The following is an 18,563-nucleotide window of genomic DNA, read 5'->3' as shown; positions in this document are numbered from 1 at the left end:
CCGGCGATGTCCACATCCCATGAATGAGTTTTTAAAAATGCTAATGTCGGCAGCGCAGTCTAGGTCACAGAGGAACAGGAGTATCATTCTCAGTTTTGAATTTTTTCAAATGACCCTCAGCCTCAACAGCTTTTTTTGGGGGAAAGAGTTCCAGATTTCCACTAACCCTTTGTGTGAAGAAGTGCTTCCTGACATCACCCCTGAATGGCCTGGCTCTAATTTTAAGGTTATGCCCGCTTGTTCTGGACTCCCCTCACCAGAGGAAATAGTTTCTCTATCTACCCTATCCACTCCTTTAATCATCTTAAACATCTCAATTAGATCACCCCTTAATCTTCTATACTGGAGGGAATACAAGCCTAGTCTGTGCATCCTGCCCTTGTAATTTAACCCTTTTAGCCCCGGTATCATCCTGGTGACTCTGCGCTGCACGAGGGTTATTGGGGCATGGAATGGCATACCAGTAACGGTGGTGGACGCAGAATCCATGATCGCTGGGTAACTTTTTAAAAGGCAAAGATTACCCCAACCCTTGAGAGACAGCACGAGCACGATGGGCTCAATGGCCTTCTGCGCTGTACGATTCTGTGAATGCCTCGGTCAGTAATGTCGACGTCACTCTGAGCAGTTGATGGAACGACGGTCTTGCAGTGGTATAATGTGCGTTTTCGGTTTTTTACTCTTGCTGCAGTGTCAAGATGATGCGCTGTTCTGTGTGGAAAGGGGGGCTTTACCGAACAAGCTGGCTGCGTGACGGAACTCACTTCACTGCTGTGGCTGAAGGAGCTGAGTGTTGCGAGCAATGGTCCCTTTCTTTTAAGCTGCTCTGGAGGTCCGGCACAGCCGGCTTTTAAATAGCTAAACCGTGCATGTGCGGAATTTTGAATGGCCCGCGCAGCCTGTTAGAGGGGCCCGTGCGGGCCAAAACAAAGTTAGAGGGAACATTGGTTGCGAGAGTCTTGAGGTTCAGAGTTTTCAGCTATCTTACTGTTTCTATTATAGCCGCCTTATCTGGCTTTAAAAAAAAAATTCCCTCTGCAGTTGCAGAGCGGGACTACAGGTTTACTCCCGTAACTGGTGGGTGGTGTCTTGATGGTAACTGATGCAAGTTCCAGCAAGTTTGGAATAAATAAAAGGATATGTTGATGGGGTGAGATGAAGAGGGGTGGGAGGAGGCTCGTGTGGAGCATAAACACCGGCACGGACCAGTTGGGCCGAATGGCTTGTTTCTGTGCTGTAAATGCTTTGCAATTGTAATAAGATTCTCCTTTCTGTGCCCTGTATGATGAGTTTTGTTGCCTTTGTTACCTCTAGACTTTACTGTTCCAATGCACTCCTGGCTGGCCTCTCACATTCCACCCTCTGTAAACTTGAGGTCCTCCAAAACTCTGCTGCTCGCGTTCTAACTCACACCAAGTCCCGTTCACCCATCACCCCTGTGCTCGCTGACCTACATTGGCTCCCGGTTAAGCAACGCCTCGATTAAAAAAATTCTCATCCTTGTTTTCAAATCCGCCATGGCCTCGCACCTCCCTATCTCTGTAACCTCCTCCAGCCCCACAACCCCTCCCGAGATATCTGCACTCCTCTAATTCTGCCCTCTTGAGCATCCCCGATTTTTAAGCGCTCCACCATTAGCGACCGTGCTTTCAGCCGGTATTCCCTGCCTAAACCTCTCTGCCTCTCATTCCTCCTTTAAGACGCTCCTTACATCAGTAGTAGGGAAAATGTAGAGCACTTAGAAAATAATAATAGGATTGGGCAGAGTCAACACGGATTTATGAAAGGGAAATCATGATTGACAAATCTCGAGTTTTTTGAGGTTGTAACTAGCAGAATAGATAAGGGGGAACCAGTGGATGTGATGTATTTGGATTTTCAGAAGGCGTTCGATAAGGTGCCACACAAGAGGTTATTAAACAAAGTTAGGGCTCATGGGATTGGGGGTAATATTCTAGCATGGATTGAAGATTGGTTAACAGACAGAAAACAGAGTAGGAATAAATGGGTCATTTTCGGGTTGGCAGGCTGTAACTGGTGGGGTACCGCAAGGATCAGTGCTTGGGCCTCAGCTATTCACAATCTATATCAATGATTTGGATGAGGGGACCAAATGTAAGATATCCAAGTTTGCTGATGATACAAAGCTGGGTGGGAATGTAAGTTGTGAGGAGGATGCAAAGATGCTTCAAGGGGATATAGACAGGCTAAGTGAGTGGGCAAGAACGTGGCAAATGGAATATAATGTGGAGAAATGTGAAGTTATCCACTTTGGTAGGAAAAATAAAAAAGCAGAGTTTTTTAAATGAAAAGAGATTGGGAAATGTTGGTGTTCAGAGGGACCTGGGTGTCCTTGTACATGAATCACTGAAAGTTAACCTGCAGGTACAGCAAGCAATTAGGAAAGCAACTGGTATGTTGACCTTTATTACAAGAGGATTTGCGTATAAGAGGAAAGACGTCTTACTGCAATTATATAGGGCCCTGGTGAGACCACACCTGGAGTATTGTGTACAGTTTTGGTCTCCTCACCTAAGGAAGGATATACTTGCCATAGAGGGAGTGCAACAAAGGTTCACCAGACTGATTCCTGGGATGGGGGGATTGTCCTATGAGGAGAGATTGAGTAGACTAGGCCTATATTCTCTAGAGTTTAGAAGAATGAGAGGTGATCTCATTGAAACATACAAAATTCTTACAGGGCTGTACGAAGGAAGGGAGCTTACAAAAAGTCACAGAAGAAATAACAACCGAAAAAAAACATCCCTTTCATTTTGCTTCGATTTCATAGTGAGATATTCCTGAAACTGATTACATGTGTATTCCTTCCCAGGTGAAGAAGATTAAAATGGATCTTCAGAAAACAGCAACCATTCCTGTTGGTCAGATCTCCTCCATTGCAGGTGAGTGGAGATCATTCCCGAGGCTTGGTTTGTCTATTTAATAATGACATCATTTATGTAGTTAACATTCTTGTTCCTCTTCCTCCACTAGCCCCTCCTTTTAAGTCCTTATGCTGTCTCCCACCACACCCGCTTTTGGTTCCTTTATCCCAGACTCATTATTTGATACCTTTTTTTTGCATTTTTCTCCTATTGCCTCCCCATCTCTATTGAAGGTGTTGACTCCTTGCAGAAGTGTGGTTCCAGAAACACTGGTCACCCTCCTGCAATGCGCGCAAGTGGACATTAAACCTGCGTGAGCCTTGATGGTCTTGTGATATTGGCGGGGGGGTGCGGGTTGGTGGAAGGAAAAGGGCATCCGAAGACAACAGAGACTGGTCCTGTGCATGCCTCTCGAGTCTGCACGTGCACCCCCCAGTGGCGGGGGTGGGGTGGTTACTTAATGCCAATTGGGAGTCAGAAACCCAACCGGCCTTCCCCCTGAAGCCGATTGTAGGGCTCGTGCTCCTACCCTGTCTGAGATCGCCTCACTCCACACAGACTGGGGAGGAACCGGGGAGCTTCCTGCTCCATTTTGCTTCAGCTATTTAACATGCCAGTTCGCTATCGGGAAGTTCCATTATTTTACATTTATCCAAATTGAACTGTATCTGCCATCTACTGGCCCAGTTAATTAAGAGATCAACATCCTTCTCCATTTGATTGCATTATTTCTTTTATTTTTTTTCTCTGCTTCCACAGTGTCAGCTGTGGCTCAGTTGGGTAGCACCCTCGCCTCTGAGTCAGAAGGTTGTGGGTTCAAGTCCCACTCCGAGACTTGAGCACAAAATATCTAGGCTGACACTCCCAGTGCAGTACTGAGGGAGTGCTGCACTGTCGGAGGTGCCGTCTTTCAGATGAGACGTTAAACCGAGGCCCCGTTTGCTCTCTCGGGTGAATGTAAAAGATCCCATGGCACTATTTCGAAGAAGAGCAGGGGAGTTCTCCCCAGTGTCCTGGCCAATATCTATCCCTCAATCAACATCACTGAAAACAGATTATCTGGTCATTATCTCAGTGCTGTTTGTGGGAGCTTGCTGTGCGCAAATTTGCTGCCGCGTTTCCTGCATTACAACAGTGATTACACTTCAAAAAGTACTTCATTGGCTGTAAAGTACTTTGGGACGTCCTGAGGTTGTGAAAGGCGCTATTTGCTTCTTTTAACTTTTATCCAGCCTGAGACTTTTCCATTCATGATTACTGTTTACTGCCTGTTTTTAATCCAGTTAGTCTCGCGCCATTCTATCCTGTGACTCCTTACCCTGCCCATCATGTCAGAGGCACAATAAACCATTATATTGGCATACAGTAACATTTGCTGTCTGTTATAAATCTCATCATTCATCAAGAAACTACTCGTGAAATAACGCTGGACGGCCAGCTGGTGGCGCCGTCCTAGGAGTATAAATACTCGGGCGTCGGCCCCAGCTTTCCAGGGACATTTTGTAAGACAAGGAACTAGTGAAGTACAACTAGACCTCCATGTTCTGAAACAAGTTGATTAAAGCTTTGCTTTATGCTCAAACCAAGTGCGTAGTGAGTTTTATTACGTCACTGTCATTACAGCTTCAAGTACATGGTCCTTAAACCTTTCTTTGGGATTAACGGTGGGAAATCAGGACATTTTTCACAGTGATCGACATATTGAATGGACTTCCAGATAAAGCAATTAGGGGGGGATGAAGAGAGGAGGAGGAGACAATGGATGAATTTACTTTGTGAAATGAGGACGGTCAAAAATGTCAGTGACCTACATAAGTATAGCATAACTGGTTTGGTTATGCAATATGAAGGCAATGTTCCCTCTAAGCTGGGCACGTGCGTGGCCGCGAGGTAATCTGCCAGGTCCCGCGCAGGCCGCTCGCAAGCTTTTCCATCTGAAATGCAGCGCACAGGCAGAAATTTAAAGGGACCGCGCATTGAAATAAACAGGCCGTGCACGACAAAGACAATTTAGGGGGAACATTGTGTGATGGTAGTACCTGCAACTGTATAGCCTTTTCCGTTGAAACATATTAAAGCTCTTCATGAACATACTGCACAATATGAAATTTATTTCAATTCTTCTTGTGCCTGAACTGTAAAAGATAATTCAAGTGATTTCTCTATTGTGTTCCCCCCCCCCCCCCCCCCCAGGGTCTCACCTGCGTGAAATCTTCGACAAAATCAATAACCTGCTCTTGGGCAAGCAAATCTCGTCGGGTGGGAAGTTGGTGTCCATTGCTCAGCACCCACAAGGGCAGGACTTTGTCTGTTACAAGCTGGCAGAAAAATTTGTGGTGAGCAAATATAAATGATTGCCTGTGGTATGAACTTGCAAGGTCAAACCAAGGACCTACTACTATATATGTGCAGTGCATTAGACCGTATGTCTGTTGTGTCAGCCGCGGCTCAGTAGGTCGCGCACACGCCTGAGTCAGAAGGTTGTGGGTTCAAGTCCCCACTCCAGAGACTTGAGCACAAAAAACTAGGCCGACACTCCCAGTGCAGTACTGAGGGAGGTGCTGCACTGTCGGAGGTGCCGTCTTTCGGATGAGACATTAAACCGAGGCAACGTCTGCTCTCTCAGGTGGACGTAAAAGATCCCATGGCACTATTTTGAAGAAGAGCGCAGTTATCCCTCGGTGTCCTGGCCAATATTGATTCCTCAACTAACATCACTGAAACAAATTGTCTGGTCGTTATCACATTGTTGTTTGTGGGAGCTTGCTGTGCGCAAATTGGCTGCCGTGTTTCCTACATTACAACAGTGACTACACTTCAAAAAGTACTTCATTGGCTGGAAAGTGCTTTGGGATGTCCAGTGGTCGTGAAAGGCGCTATAGAAATGCAAGTCTGTCTTTCTTTTCTTTATATATGTGCAGTGCATTAGACTGTATATATCAAACAAATTTGTACATGGCATTTAGTGAAAGAAAGAAAGACTGACTTGCATTTCTGCTGCACCTGTCACGAACACAGGACGTCCCAAAGCGCTTTACAGCCAGTGAAGTATTTTTAAGATGCAGTTACTGTAGGAGAACAGGAAACGTGGCAGCCAATTTGCGCATAGCAAAGTCCCACACACAGTAATGAGTTAAATGACCAGATAATCTGTGTATTATTTCAGTCATGTTAATTGAGGGATAAATATTGGGCCAGGACAGCGGGGAGAACTCCCCTGCTCTTCTTCGAAATAGTGCAGTGGGATCTTTTACGCCCACCTGAGAGAGCCTCGGTTGAAAGACGGCACCTCCGCCAGTGCAGCACTCCCTCGGTACTGCACTGGGAGTGTAAGCCTAGAGTATGTGCTCAAGTCTCTGGAGTGGGACTTGAACCCACAACCTTCTGACTCAGAGCCGAGAGCACTACCCACTGAGTCACAAAGAAGAGTTAACCATTTATGTTTCAAAGGAATTTTAAAATCACTACCCCTATCCCCTACATCCTTTAGGGTTCATTTAAATTCACTGACCAGTGATTATGGACAGGCAACTTAGTCCTTGACTTCCAGTGACCTGAGTTATTCAAAACATTTGCGTTCCTGAGGCTTTCTCCCCTTGGAGCTCTGCTGTCCTACCCATTATTTTTCCCTCGCCCAATGCCACCAAACCCAATTTAATTGCCAATTCATTTGCTTTTTTGTGGGATCGTGCTATGTGCAAAATGGCAGGCACTTTTGCCTACATGACGATCTTAAATCATTCATTGTGTGTGAAGCATTTCAAGAGACGTGACGTACATTTATTTATAGCTAGGCGCTATAGAGAGCAGAGTGAAACATTAAAATATATTTTATAGTATCCTAATATGATACAGCACAGAAGGAGGCCATTCAGCCCATCGTGCCTGTGCCTGCTCTTTGGTCGAGCTATCCAATCAGCCCCACTCCCTCGCTCTTTCCCCAGAGCGCTGTAATTTTTTCCCCTTCAAGTATTTAGCCAATTCCCTTTTGAAAGTTACTATTGAATCTGCTTCCACCGCCCTTTCAGGCAGCGCGTTCCAGATCGTAACAGATTTGGACAGATTCTTAGCCTTCTGTTACGAGCATTCATGTTCACTAAGTGGCCTAATGACTATCTGGAGATATAGAAACTGGGTCCCAACTTTCATGCTGTATTAAGGGGTTCGAGGCAGGTATAAAATGTCCTCGAGCTCAAATAGAAAGTGTCTGTTCTGATTCTGCCCTCGCTTTTCTCCACTATGACCTGCAGAAACAAGGGGAGGAGGAGGTGGCGTCTCACCACGAAGCTGCGTTTCCGATAGCGGTGGTTGCTTCAGGGATCTGGGAGTCTAACCCGAAGGTTGGCGATCTTTTCTTGGCCCACTTGCACCGAAAGTGCCCCTACGCGGTACCGTTTTTCCCTTCGTGGAAAGACGGGCTACCAAAGGAAGAATACCAAAGGTTAGAAGTCCCTGAGCAACATTGCGCCCTCAAAAACTGCAAGCATAACTGATCTGATACCTGCTTCTATCTACCAGGTGGTTATTAGTCGAAGCCAGTCTGGTGTTCCAAATCCGCCGACTACAACTGCAAGGCACTTTGGTCGGTTGTCTGCCAGTCTCGCGCTCTGATTCCCTCGCTGTGTCGGGGTGTTCTACCTCCAAGAAGGGAATATCGATTGACTTGACTTCTCTGAGCTGCTCCCGTCGGCTGTTCAGTTTGCAATCGACGGTGACCCTGGCGAAGTTCAGGCGCTGATTGCTTTGTTCCCCACTGAAGAAAGCCATTCTGCAGTCTCTGACTTCCCTGTCGGGAAACCATAGAGAAGGAAAAATTAAATTTGATAAATTATGGAAGTGAGATAGGGAGAAAATCCTTGAATTAACGTTTCTAATCTTGTCGTCATCCCTCTGCAGTGGAGACCTGTTTATACATTGCTGCTTCGGATTTAAAATGAGATTGATGCCCATTCTCTGTTCCCTGCACCTTGTTTCCCTCTTTCGCCCTGCCCAGTGACCTTGGATTAGGTGACATTGCCAATTAGAAAGCTATGTGTGAAATGAGTGAATTAACTGGTTCTTGAGTGTGTGATTTAAGTAAAGTGTGTGTGTGTGTGTCCTATATGTGACTCCCGTCATACAGCAATGTGGTTGACTCTTAACTGCCCTCTGAAATGGCCTAGCAAGCCACTCAGTTGTCAGGAAGGCGGCTCACCACCACCCTCTCGAGGGCAATTTGGAAGGTACTACATGTCCCCCCATCACACCATCCAATTGTCTCCTAAATGAGTCATAGAAACATAGAAGATAGGAGCAGGAGTAGGCCATTCGGCCCTTCGAGCCTGCTCCGCCGTTCAACGAGATCATGGCTGATCATCCAAACCCTAGCACCCGGTCCCTACACCGACAGCCATCCCACCCAAGCCCTATCCCCGTAACCCCACGTATTTAATCCCCCCTAACACTAAGGGCCAATTTTTATCATGGCCAATCAACCTAACCCGCACATCTTTGGACTGTGGGAGGAAACCGGAGCACCCGGAGGAAACCCACGCAAACACGGGGAGAATGTGCAAACTCCACACAGACAGTCACCCGAGGCCAGATTTGAACCCGGGTCCCTGGCGCTGTGAGGCAACAGTGCTAACCACTATGCCACTGTGCTGTCGATGGTTTTCATCTTCCCCACCCTACACAGAAATCCATTCCATGTGTTGATTATTCTTTGTGTGAAGACGAACTTCTGTTACAGACCAGCCATGATCTAATTGAATGGCGGAACAGGATTGACGGGCTGAATGGCCTTCTCTTGTTCCTGTGTTCCTATGTCAGTGCTAAATTTAACTAGTTTGAACCTTGATCCTAATCTCATGGTTTAGTTTGAAGTAATTTTCTCACTCTACCTTTTCCATATCATTTACTATCTGGCATCCCTCTTTAAAGTCGCCTCCTTCATATTAGTCCCTTAAGCCGGCATGTTTCTGTTAACTCTCCTTGGGTTGACTAGGGATAATTTGACCGTGTGTCACTATTCTTTATCTATCTTGCTGTGAGGAGGGGGTGGGGGGGAACAGAAGAATTAGATCTTCCTCTTCCCTCCCGGTGTGCAATTAAAGTCTGATCCTTTTTCTCCTCCCCTAGGTTACTGGGGTACCGAGTACTGGACAATGGTGTTGAGCAGCAGGATAACTTTTTGAAGCGGATGTCCGGGATGATCCGTCTGTATGCAGCCATCATACTGTTGAGATGGCCCTATGGGCCAAAGCAAGGGGTACGTGCAATAACCAAATGTGACAGCGTTTCAGTCCCCCCAAACGCTGGCTATTCTTGTCCAAATCTCAATCAAACCTGACGATCATTCGGTTTTTTTTCAATCAAAGGATAACTGATGTGTCGCAGCCGGCATTGTTACTGAAACCTTCCTTGATATTTTAATGATCATTGACAAAGCTGAATTCTGTAGCGATTTAAAGTTGAGATTATTACACGGTATTTACAGCACAGAAACAGGCCATTCGGCCCAACTGGTCCATGCCAGTGTTTATGCTCCACACGAACCTCCTCCCACCTCATCTAACTCTATCAACATATCCTCCTATTCCTTTCTCCCTCCAGTACTTATCTAGCTTCCCCTTAAATGCATTTGTGCTATTTGCATCAAACACTCCCACAAGTGGAAACATCTTCTCTACATCTACCCTATCACACCCATTTCTATTATGTCACCCCCTCGGCCTTCTCATTTGTCCACCCCAGTCCAACACCGGCATCTCCACACCATTTCTAGAGAAAAGAGCCCCAGCCTATTCGATCTTTTCCTGAGTCTTTCAAATGATTGAAGTTGACATGTAATCGAAGTATTTAAATCGCTATTTCTTCTTTGCGTAGGAACATCCTCATGGGCTGAATCATGCTTGGCGCTGGCTGGCTCAGATGTTGAACATGGAACCACTGGCTGACATTACCGCTACGCTACTCTTTGACTTCTTAGAGGTATAATGCTGTTTGCATCACAGTGTCCTTCTCTGGTGTCCTCTATTTGAAACACTAAGCTTATCTCTACAATGTACAGCATGTGTCAGTGCTGTTCGGAGTTCGGTAATTCTGCTGCCACTCCTGTCCTACATCAAGTGCTGTTAATCCATTGACCTCTTCTAGCAAACCTTCACTGGCTCCCCATCCGTCGGAGAATTGGGTGTCATACTCCTTGACCTTGTTTAAATGCCCTTGCTCTACCTTACCTCTGCAACTTCTTCCAGCCCTATGACTCTGCCTGTACCCTCCACTCTTCCAGCTTTGGTAGAAAGGCTCTCTTTCTCCACAGCCCCCACCCCCCTCCAATAGACAACCAATGGCATAGCCTTCAATCATCTTGTCCCACACTCTGGAATTCTCTTCCTAAGCACCTCTACATTGCTGTATCTGCCCACCTACAAAACCTTACCTATTTGACTCTCCCTTCGCCCACTTTGCTTAACTACCTTCTCTTTCAGCTTGGGATCGACTCCACCCCCACATTGTTAAGCAGCTCGGGACATTTTGTTGTGATATGGGTGATATATAAGTACACATTATTGGTGTTGGGCCCACTTGCAATTTGGCTGAGTGTATTTCACACATTGTTTTGACAATTTTTATTTATTCTTTGGCATGAAACTGTGGCTCAGTTGGGTAGCACCCTCGCCTGTGAGTCAGAAGGTTGTGGGTTCAAGTCCCACTCCAGAGACTTGAGTACAAAAATCCAGGCTGACACTCCAGTGCAGTACTGAGGGAGTGCTGCACTGTCAGAGGTGCTGTCTTTTAGATGAGGCGTTAAACCAAAACCCCGTCTGCCCTCTCAGGTGGACGTAAAAGATCCCGTGGTACTGTTTTGAAGAAGAGCAGGAGAGTTTTCCCTGGTGTCCTGGGCCAATATTTATCCCTCAACCAACATCACTGAAACAGATGATCTGGTCATTATCACATTGGTGTTTGTGGGAGCTTGCTGTGCGCAAATTGGCATTTCCCACATTACAACAGCGAGTACACTTCACAAAGTACTTCATTGGCTGTTAAGTGCTTTGGGACATCCGGTGGTCGTGAAAGGTGCTATATAAATGCAAGTCTTTCTTTGCATATTAAAGTAATATGTTTTGATAAATCTTTTGAAGTGCTTCAATAAATCAAGTATCGATGCTGAAACTTTTCACATACTCTGTACTTTAATTCAGCAATGACAACCTAATGAGTTGACTGGACTACATTCAAGGCCTTTCATGCTCTAAAGTAATGTTTACAATGAGCCAGATTGAGATGACTGATCACTTTGCTAAGATAAGAGCACAAGAAACACAAAAAAAAGCAAACACATGTCTCTTTATCTGAAGAAGGACATACTTGCCTTAGAGACAGTGAAACGAAGGTTCACTAGATTGATTCCTGGGATGAGAGGGTTGTCATATGAGGAGAGACTGACTAGATTGGGCTTAGAGTTTAGAAGAATGAGAGGTGATGTCATTGAAACACAAGATTCTGAGAGGGTTTGACCGGGTAGATGCTGAGAGGTTGTTTCGCCTGGCTGGAGAGTCTAGAACTAGGGGGCACAGTCTCAGGATAAGGTGTCGGCCATTTAAAACTGAAATGAGGAGGAATTTCTTCACTCGGAGGGTTGTGAATCTTTGCAATTCTCTACCCCAAAGGATGCTGAGTCGTTGAGTATATTCAAGGCTGAGATCAATAGATTTTTGGACTCTAGGGGAATGAAGGGATATGGGGATCGGGTGGGAAAGTGGAATTGAGGTCAAAGATCAGCCATGATCTTATTGAAAGGCGGAGCAGGCTCGAGGGGCCATATGATCACCACCTCCTAATTCTTATGTTCTTATAGGAGTAGGTCATACAGCCCCTCGAGTCTGCTGTGCTGAAAAGCTATTGTTCGTTCGAGATTTTAACTGTGGTGCGGGGGGGGGGAGGAAGCTGTACGATAAGAAACCCATAAATAACGGTCAGTATTTTATGTACCATTTAATGCTCAGTAACTGGACTTTAAAACCCAACACACAGAAAAGATTAAAGCAGAACAAATGTTAAAGTTGAGGGAAAGGTTTAAAAAATAGTAATGAAAGGATTGACCTTCAATTGGATTTCGGTTCCCTTTTAAAACTGCTCCCAACACTTCAGAGTCCCTCGTGCCGTATGACCTGCTCCTGCTCCCATAAGAAACATATTTCTTGTATTTTATGTAGGCTCAAGATTAGTGCAGCAGGTGGAAAAATAATATCTTGATAAATGGAGATAGTTTGCTGTGACTCATATGCTGTACAAAAGCTAGGACATTATGCTAAACCTTTATAAAACTCCAGTTAGGCCTCAGCTGGAGTATTGTGTCCAAATCTGGGCATCACACTTTAGGAAGGAAGTCAATGCCTTGGAGAGGGTGCAGAGGAGAGTTACTAGAGTGGTACCAGAGATGAGTTGACATTCAACGGTGTTACCATCGCTGAATCCCCCACCATCAATACCCTGGGCGGGGTCACCATTGACCAGAAACTTAACTGGACCAGCCACATAAATACTGTGGCAACAAGAGCAGGTCAGAGGCTGGGTATTCTGCAGCGAGTGTCTCACCTCCTGACTCCCCAAAGCCTTTCCACCATCTGCAAGGCACAAGTCAGGAGTGTGATGGAATACTCTCCGCTTGCCTGGATGAGTGCAGCTGCAACAACACTCAAGAAGCTCGACACCATCCAGGACAAAGCAGCCCGCTTGATTGGCACCCCATCCACCACCTTAAACATTCACTCCCTCCACCACTGGCGTACCGTGGCTGCAGTGTGTACCATCTACAAGATGCACTGCAGCAACTCGCCATGGTTTCTTCGGCAGCACCTCCCAAACCCGCGACCTCTTCCACCTAAAAGGACAAGGGCAGCAGGCACATGGGAACACCACCACCTCCAAGTTCCCCTCCAAGTCACACACCATCCTGACTTGGAAGTATATCGCCGTTCCTTCATCGTCGCTGGGTCAAAATCCTGGAACTCCCTCCCTAACAGCACTGTGGGAGCACCTTCACCACACGGACTGCAGCGGTCCAAGAAGGCGGCTCACCACCACCTTCTCGAGGGCAACTAGAGATGGGCAATAAATGCTGGCATTGCCAGCGAGGCCCACATCCCATGAACAAATTTTTTTTTTAAGTTGTTGTGATCTGGAATGCGCTGCCTGTAAGTAAGGGCAGTCGGTGGAAGCAGATTCAATAGTAACTTTCAAAAGAGAATTGGATAAATACTTGGAAAGAAGAAATTTGCAGGGCTGTGGGGAAAGAGCAGCGGGAGTGGGATTAATTGGAGAGCTCTTTCAAAGAGCCGGCACCGGCGCGATGAGTTCAATGGCCGCCTCCTGTGCTGTTTGATTCTATGTAGTCTTGGGTAATGCCCTGAGAGACCACGAGCGTGTTGCTGTCTAATGCCGTTATTCCCTTCCCTTCCCCAACAGGTCTGCGGCAATGCCTTGATGAAGAAGTACCAGAACCAGTTCTGGAAGATGATCCTACTGATCAAGAACGAATACTTCTCCAGGTAGGAAACTCCTGATGGGTTGAGGTCCCTTCCTTACCTAGACATATACAGAGGATTCGTCACGGACTGCACGCGCTCAGTATCTCTTCGGGGGCCGTGTTTAAAGTTTAAGCCCATGTTCCCGTTAATTTGCATACATCTTGAGTTGCTGATGCGAAGAAAATGAAAGAACTTGCATTTCTATAGCGCCTTTCACCACTTCAGGGCGTCCCAAAGTGTTTTGCAGCCAATGAAGTTTTTTTTTTAAAGCGTAGTCACTGTTGTAATGTAGGAAACGCGGCAGCCAATTGGGCACAGCAAGCTCCCACACAAGCAGCAACGTGCAAATAATCTGATTTTAGGTGTTGGTTGAGGGATAAATATTGGTCCCAGCAGGACACCGGGGAGAACTCCCCTGCTCCTCTTCGAAATAGCGGCCGTGGGATTTTTCACATCCACCCGAGAGGGCAGACGGGGCCCTCGGTTTAATGTCGCACCAGCGAGACGACACCTCCGACACTGCAGCACTCCCTCAGCAGTGCACTGGGAGTGTCGGCCTGGATTTTGCGTCCGAGGCGAGAGAGCTAGCCACAGCTGGCCAATAGTGCCGTGGGATCTTTTAAGAGTTTCTCCCGGTGTGTTGCCAACATTCCTCCCGGAACCAAGACCAAAAAAAACACCACCAATTAACTGGTCATTTATTCCATTGTTTGTTTGTTTGTGAGATCTTGCTGTTTGTGAAATGACTGCTGCATTTGCCTACAAAAGTCACTGCACTTCAAAGTGATTGATGGTATGTGAACTGCTTTCAGCATTTAGAAACATAAGGCACTGTATAAATACAAGTCTTTTTATATAAATTTGTGTTTTCAAACCCTTTTCCCCACCCTACCGCAACAACATTCTCATCCTTGCGCAAGCTGTTGACCTGTGCTAATACAGCTCTAAATCTGCTCATGCAGGCCAGCGTTTCAGGCTGACTTGTCTCCTGATTCTCATCCTCATTAAACATTCCTCACAGTGTTAGCGGTGACTCAGTGGGTAGCACTCCTCTGAATCAGAAGGTTGTGGAGCACTTATTCCAGGCCGATAGTCCCAGTGCAGTGCCTAGGGAGTGCTGCCCTGTCGGAGGTGCCGTCTTTCGGATGAGGCGTTAAACCGAGGCCTCTTCTGCTCTCTCAGGTGGGCGTAAAAGAGCCCATGGTCATTATTTTGAAGAAGAGCAGGGGAGTTTGCCCCGGTGTCCTGGCCAACATTTATCCCTCAACCAACATCACTGGCCATTATCACATTGCTGTTTGTGGGAGCTTGCTGTGCGCAAATTGGCTGCTGCGTTTCCTAGATTACAACAGTGATGCGCTTTGGGATAGCAAAATACTGCGGATGCTGGAAATCTGAAATAACAACCGAAAACGCTGGAAAAACTCAGCAGGCCAGGGCAGCATCCGTGGAGAGAGAATTAGAGTCAACGTTTCTGGCCGAAACCCTTCTACAGAACTCAGTCCTGACGAAGGGTTTCGACCTGAAACGTTGACTCTGTTTCTCTCTCCACGGATGTTGCCGGGCCTGCTGAGTTTTTCCGTCGTTTTCTGTTGTGCTTTGGGATGTCCTGAGGTCGTAAAAGACGCTGCAGAAATGCAAGTCTTTTTCCTTATATTGGCTCAGCAGCTCCTCAGACTGCGCAGCGCAGTAACCTGCTGCTCCGTTGGCCTGCCCTAAATCCTTCTACAAAGCAGCCTAAAAGTTACTTCCAGTTCAAGAAGTCAGTGCTGTTGTTGGTGCAATTCAGTTCCTTTTTATTACAGCTGTTTACAAAACATACTTTAGCCTGTGTAACTCCGAGTGTAGCACAGGGTGGATGTGGAAAGGATCTTTCCTCTTGTGGGAGAATCTAGAACATGGGGTCACTGTTTAAAAATAAGGGGTCGCCCATTTAAGACAGAGATGAGGAGAATTTTTTTCTCGGAGGGTCATGAGTCTTTGGAACTCTCTTCCTCAGAGGGCGGTGGAAGCAGAGTCTTTGAATATTTTTAAGGCAGAGGTAGATAGATTCTTGGTAAGCAAGGGGGTGAAAAGTTATCGGGGGTAGGCAGAAATGTGGAGTAATCAGATCAGCCATGATCTTATTGAATGGCGGAGCAGGCTCGAAGGGCTGAGTGGCCTACTCCTGCTCTTAATTCGTAAGTTTGTATGTGTGAATAACTGTTTTTATAAAAAAAAAAAAAAGTGTGTTGGGTTGACATCTTTCTTTTTCTGCAGGATTGAAGCGGTTACGGGCACCGGGCAGGTTGGGGCTGTGATCCGCCTGCGCCAATTCCTGGAGGTAAGACCTCTCGCTCTTTGTACGATTCATTTCTTCAATCCCAACTCCCAGTGACTTGTGACAGCAGAAACCCACCTCCATTCAGGATGCGTCCACATAACAAAACCACTCTCTCGCTGGACACGGATTCTCTGAGTGAACATGCCAGAATAGGAGCATAACAACAACAACTTGGGTTTCTACAACACCTTTTGGCGTTTCATGGGAGCGCTATCAAACAAAATTTAAAGAAGGGAGAGAGAGGCGGAGAGGTTTAGAATCATAGAATAGTACAGCACAGAAGGAGGCCATTTGGCCCATCGAGTCTGCGCCGGCTCTTTCGAAGAGCAATCCAGTTAGTCCCACTCCCCCGCTCTTTCCCCGTATCCCTGCAATTTTTTCTCCTTCAGGTATTTATCCAATTCCCTTTTGAAGGCTGCTATTGAATCTGTATCCACCGCCCCATCAGGCAGCGCATTCCAAATCCTAACCACTCGCTGCGTAAAAAAGTTTTTCCTCATGTCGCCTCTGGTTCTTTTGCAAGACTACGGGGAGAGGGCAGGGTAGTGGGACTAGCTGAGGTGCTCTTGCAGAGAGCCGGCATGGGCTTGACGGGCCAAATGGCCGCCTTCCGTGCTGTAACCGTTCTATGATTCTTCCCCCCCCCCCTTTATAATTGTACCATTTAGTATGTATAGTCCCTCCTAATTTTTCCTACCAAAATGTATCATCTCACGCCTCTCTACATTTAATTTCATCTGCCATGTGTCGACCATTCCACCATAGAAATTTACAGCACCAGCACAGAAGGAGGCCATTCGGCCCATCTTGTCTGTGCCGGCCAACAAAGTGCTTTCCAACCTAATCCCACTTTCCAGCTCTTGGTCCGTAGCCCTGTAGGTTACGGCACTTCAAGTGCATATCCAAGCACTTCTAAAATGTGATGAGGGTTTCTGCCTCTACCACCCTTTCAGGCAGTGAGTTCCAGACCCCCACCACCCTCTGGGTGAAAAAAGTTCTCAACTCCCCTCTAAACCTTCTACCAATTACTTTAAATCTCTGCCCCCTGATTATTGACCCTTCTGCCTTTCTATGTCGTCTTAAAGTCTATTACTATCTTCCTCACGGTTTACTACACTTCCAATTTTCATGTCATCTGCAAATTTCGAGATTGTGACCTGTACCCGCGAGACCAAATCATTAATAGGAGAGAAAATTCCAGAGCTCGGGGGCCTAGGCAGCTGAAGGCACGGCCACCAATGGTGGAGCGTTACAATAGGTATTGGAGAAGGGAAGCTGCCACCACAACCCTGGTGTGGGCAACGTGACTCAGTCCCACACCATACGGTTGATGAAGGATGGGCAATAAATACTGGCTTCCACATCCCAAGAATTTTTAATTAAAAAAAAAAAAATGGGCTGGCAGAATTAAGCCCAGTTGATCAGGCCTGCACTCATTTCCTTGTTGGACCTTTACGATGGAAGCAGGCCATCTTATTCCTTGTTCCTTTTTCATAATTGGACGCTGGCGTTAAGGCTGATCCCACTTTGAGCGTAGATCTCACGAGACCGTTTTCATACTCTGCAAAGTCTATAAGCTTCTGTCTCTGGGACAATCCAAAAACCCTTTGCGATAGCAAAATACTGTGGATGCTGGAAATCCGAAATAACAACAGAAAATGCTGGAAAAACTCAGCAGGCCAGGCAACATCCGTGGAGAGAGAAATAGAGTCAATCTGATCCTTTCCTGCAAGCCGGAACTGTTTGTTTAATGCTGGTGACACTTTTAAATAGCTTCAGATCCACCAGTTCTCCTCACCTAGGAGCTATAGGCTGTGTTTCTAGGCAAGCATCGAGACTGGGATACTTAAAATGATTTTATTTCACAAGGGTGAGCTGATTTCATGTGTGGTTTGTGGAAGTCCCCTTGCAGAGGGGGTGACCAGAACTAGAGGCCATAAATACAAGATAGCCACTAATAAATCCAGTGGGGAATTCAGGAGAAACTTCTTTACCAGAGAGTGGTTAGAATGTGGAACTCGCTACCACAGGGAGTGGTTGAGGCGAATAGCAGAGATGCATTTAAGAGGAATCTAGGTAAGCACATGAGGGAGAAAGGAATAGAAGGATATGCTGATGGGGTGAGATGAAGAGTGGTGGGAGGAGGCTCGAGTGGAGCATAAACACCGGCACGGACCAGGTGGGCCGAATGGCCTGTTTCTGTGCTGTACATTCTCTGTAAACAGGAGAATGCCAGTTTTACCCTGTAATAAACAAAACTGTGTTCTCAAACTGCACATTTTAAAGTTGTATGATGCTCCCATTTTTGTCATTGCCGGATATTCCCCAGATGCTTTTGTTAAAAAGAGGCAGGCGCTTTCTATTGGAATAAGAACTGGCGGGGGGGGGGAAATTGCCCAAAGCATTGGCCCATCTTCCTGGCGACCAGTTAGGTAGAAGTGTTGCTTGCTAGCAGTCCAGGCCAAAGAACAGCGAGATCTTAAAGTGGAGAGGGGAGAAAATATAAACCAAATTGCAACCAAAAGATTGGACCGTTGAATGGACTTCAGTATGATATTTTATAGCCTCTTGGCCTAGAATGAGATGTGCAACAAAAAAAAAAAAGCAGTGCCTTCCTTGAAATTGAGTTTGATTTCTCCCATCTTTTTGTTGTGTTACAGAAATGCTTGAAGCATAAAGATATTCCTTTACCGAGGGGTTACCTACATCCTGCATTCTGGAGGTCGTGAACAGTCCAAAGGAATGGATCAACAAGCCAAGGCAATCGTAGCTGCTGGAGTCTAAATCACTTTCTATTATAATTTTATACATTAACATTAAAAATAATGTTTAACTGGA

At 46.3% G+C, this 18,563-nt stretch overlaps 1 protein-coding gene across 2 annotated transcripts in view; it reads left to right on the top strand.

Moving 5' to 3' along the window:
• gle1 (GLE1 RNA export mediator) overlaps positions 1-18,563 on the top strand; it is a 51,863-nt gene extending 33,300 nt beyond the window's left edge. For both annotated transcript variants that reach the window (XM_085965299.1, XM_085965298.1), the window contains 8 exons: positions 2,834-2,903; positions 5,079-5,221; positions 7,136-7,326; positions 9,006-9,135; positions 9,753-9,857; positions 13,341-13,423; positions 15,662-15,725; positions 18,386-18,563. In XM_085965299.1, the coding sequence (XP_085821425.1) occupies positions 2,834-2,903; positions 5,079-5,221; positions 7,136-7,326; positions 9,006-9,135; positions 9,753-9,857; positions 13,341-13,423; positions 15,662-15,725; positions 18,386-18,454 (855 nt within the window). In that variant the 3' untranslated portion in view covers positions 18,455-18,563. The remainder of the gene's footprint in view (positions 1-2,833; positions 2,904-5,078; positions 5,222-7,135; positions 7,327-9,005; positions 9,136-9,752; positions 9,858-13,340; positions 13,424-15,661; positions 15,726-18,385) is intronic.

The sequence above is a fragment of the Somniosus microcephalus genome, chromosome 23, assembly GCF_052327205.1.
Source record: "Somniosus microcephalus isolate GS21.2 chromosome 23, FLI_Smic_1.0, whole genome shotgun sequence".
Taxonomy (NCBI): Eukaryota; Metazoa; Chordata; class Chondrichthyes; order Squaliformes; family Somniosidae; genus Somniosus; species Somniosus microcephalus.
The sequence above is the reverse complement of the archived record's forward strand: the minus strand, read 5'-3'. Positions and strand labels throughout refer to the sequence as shown.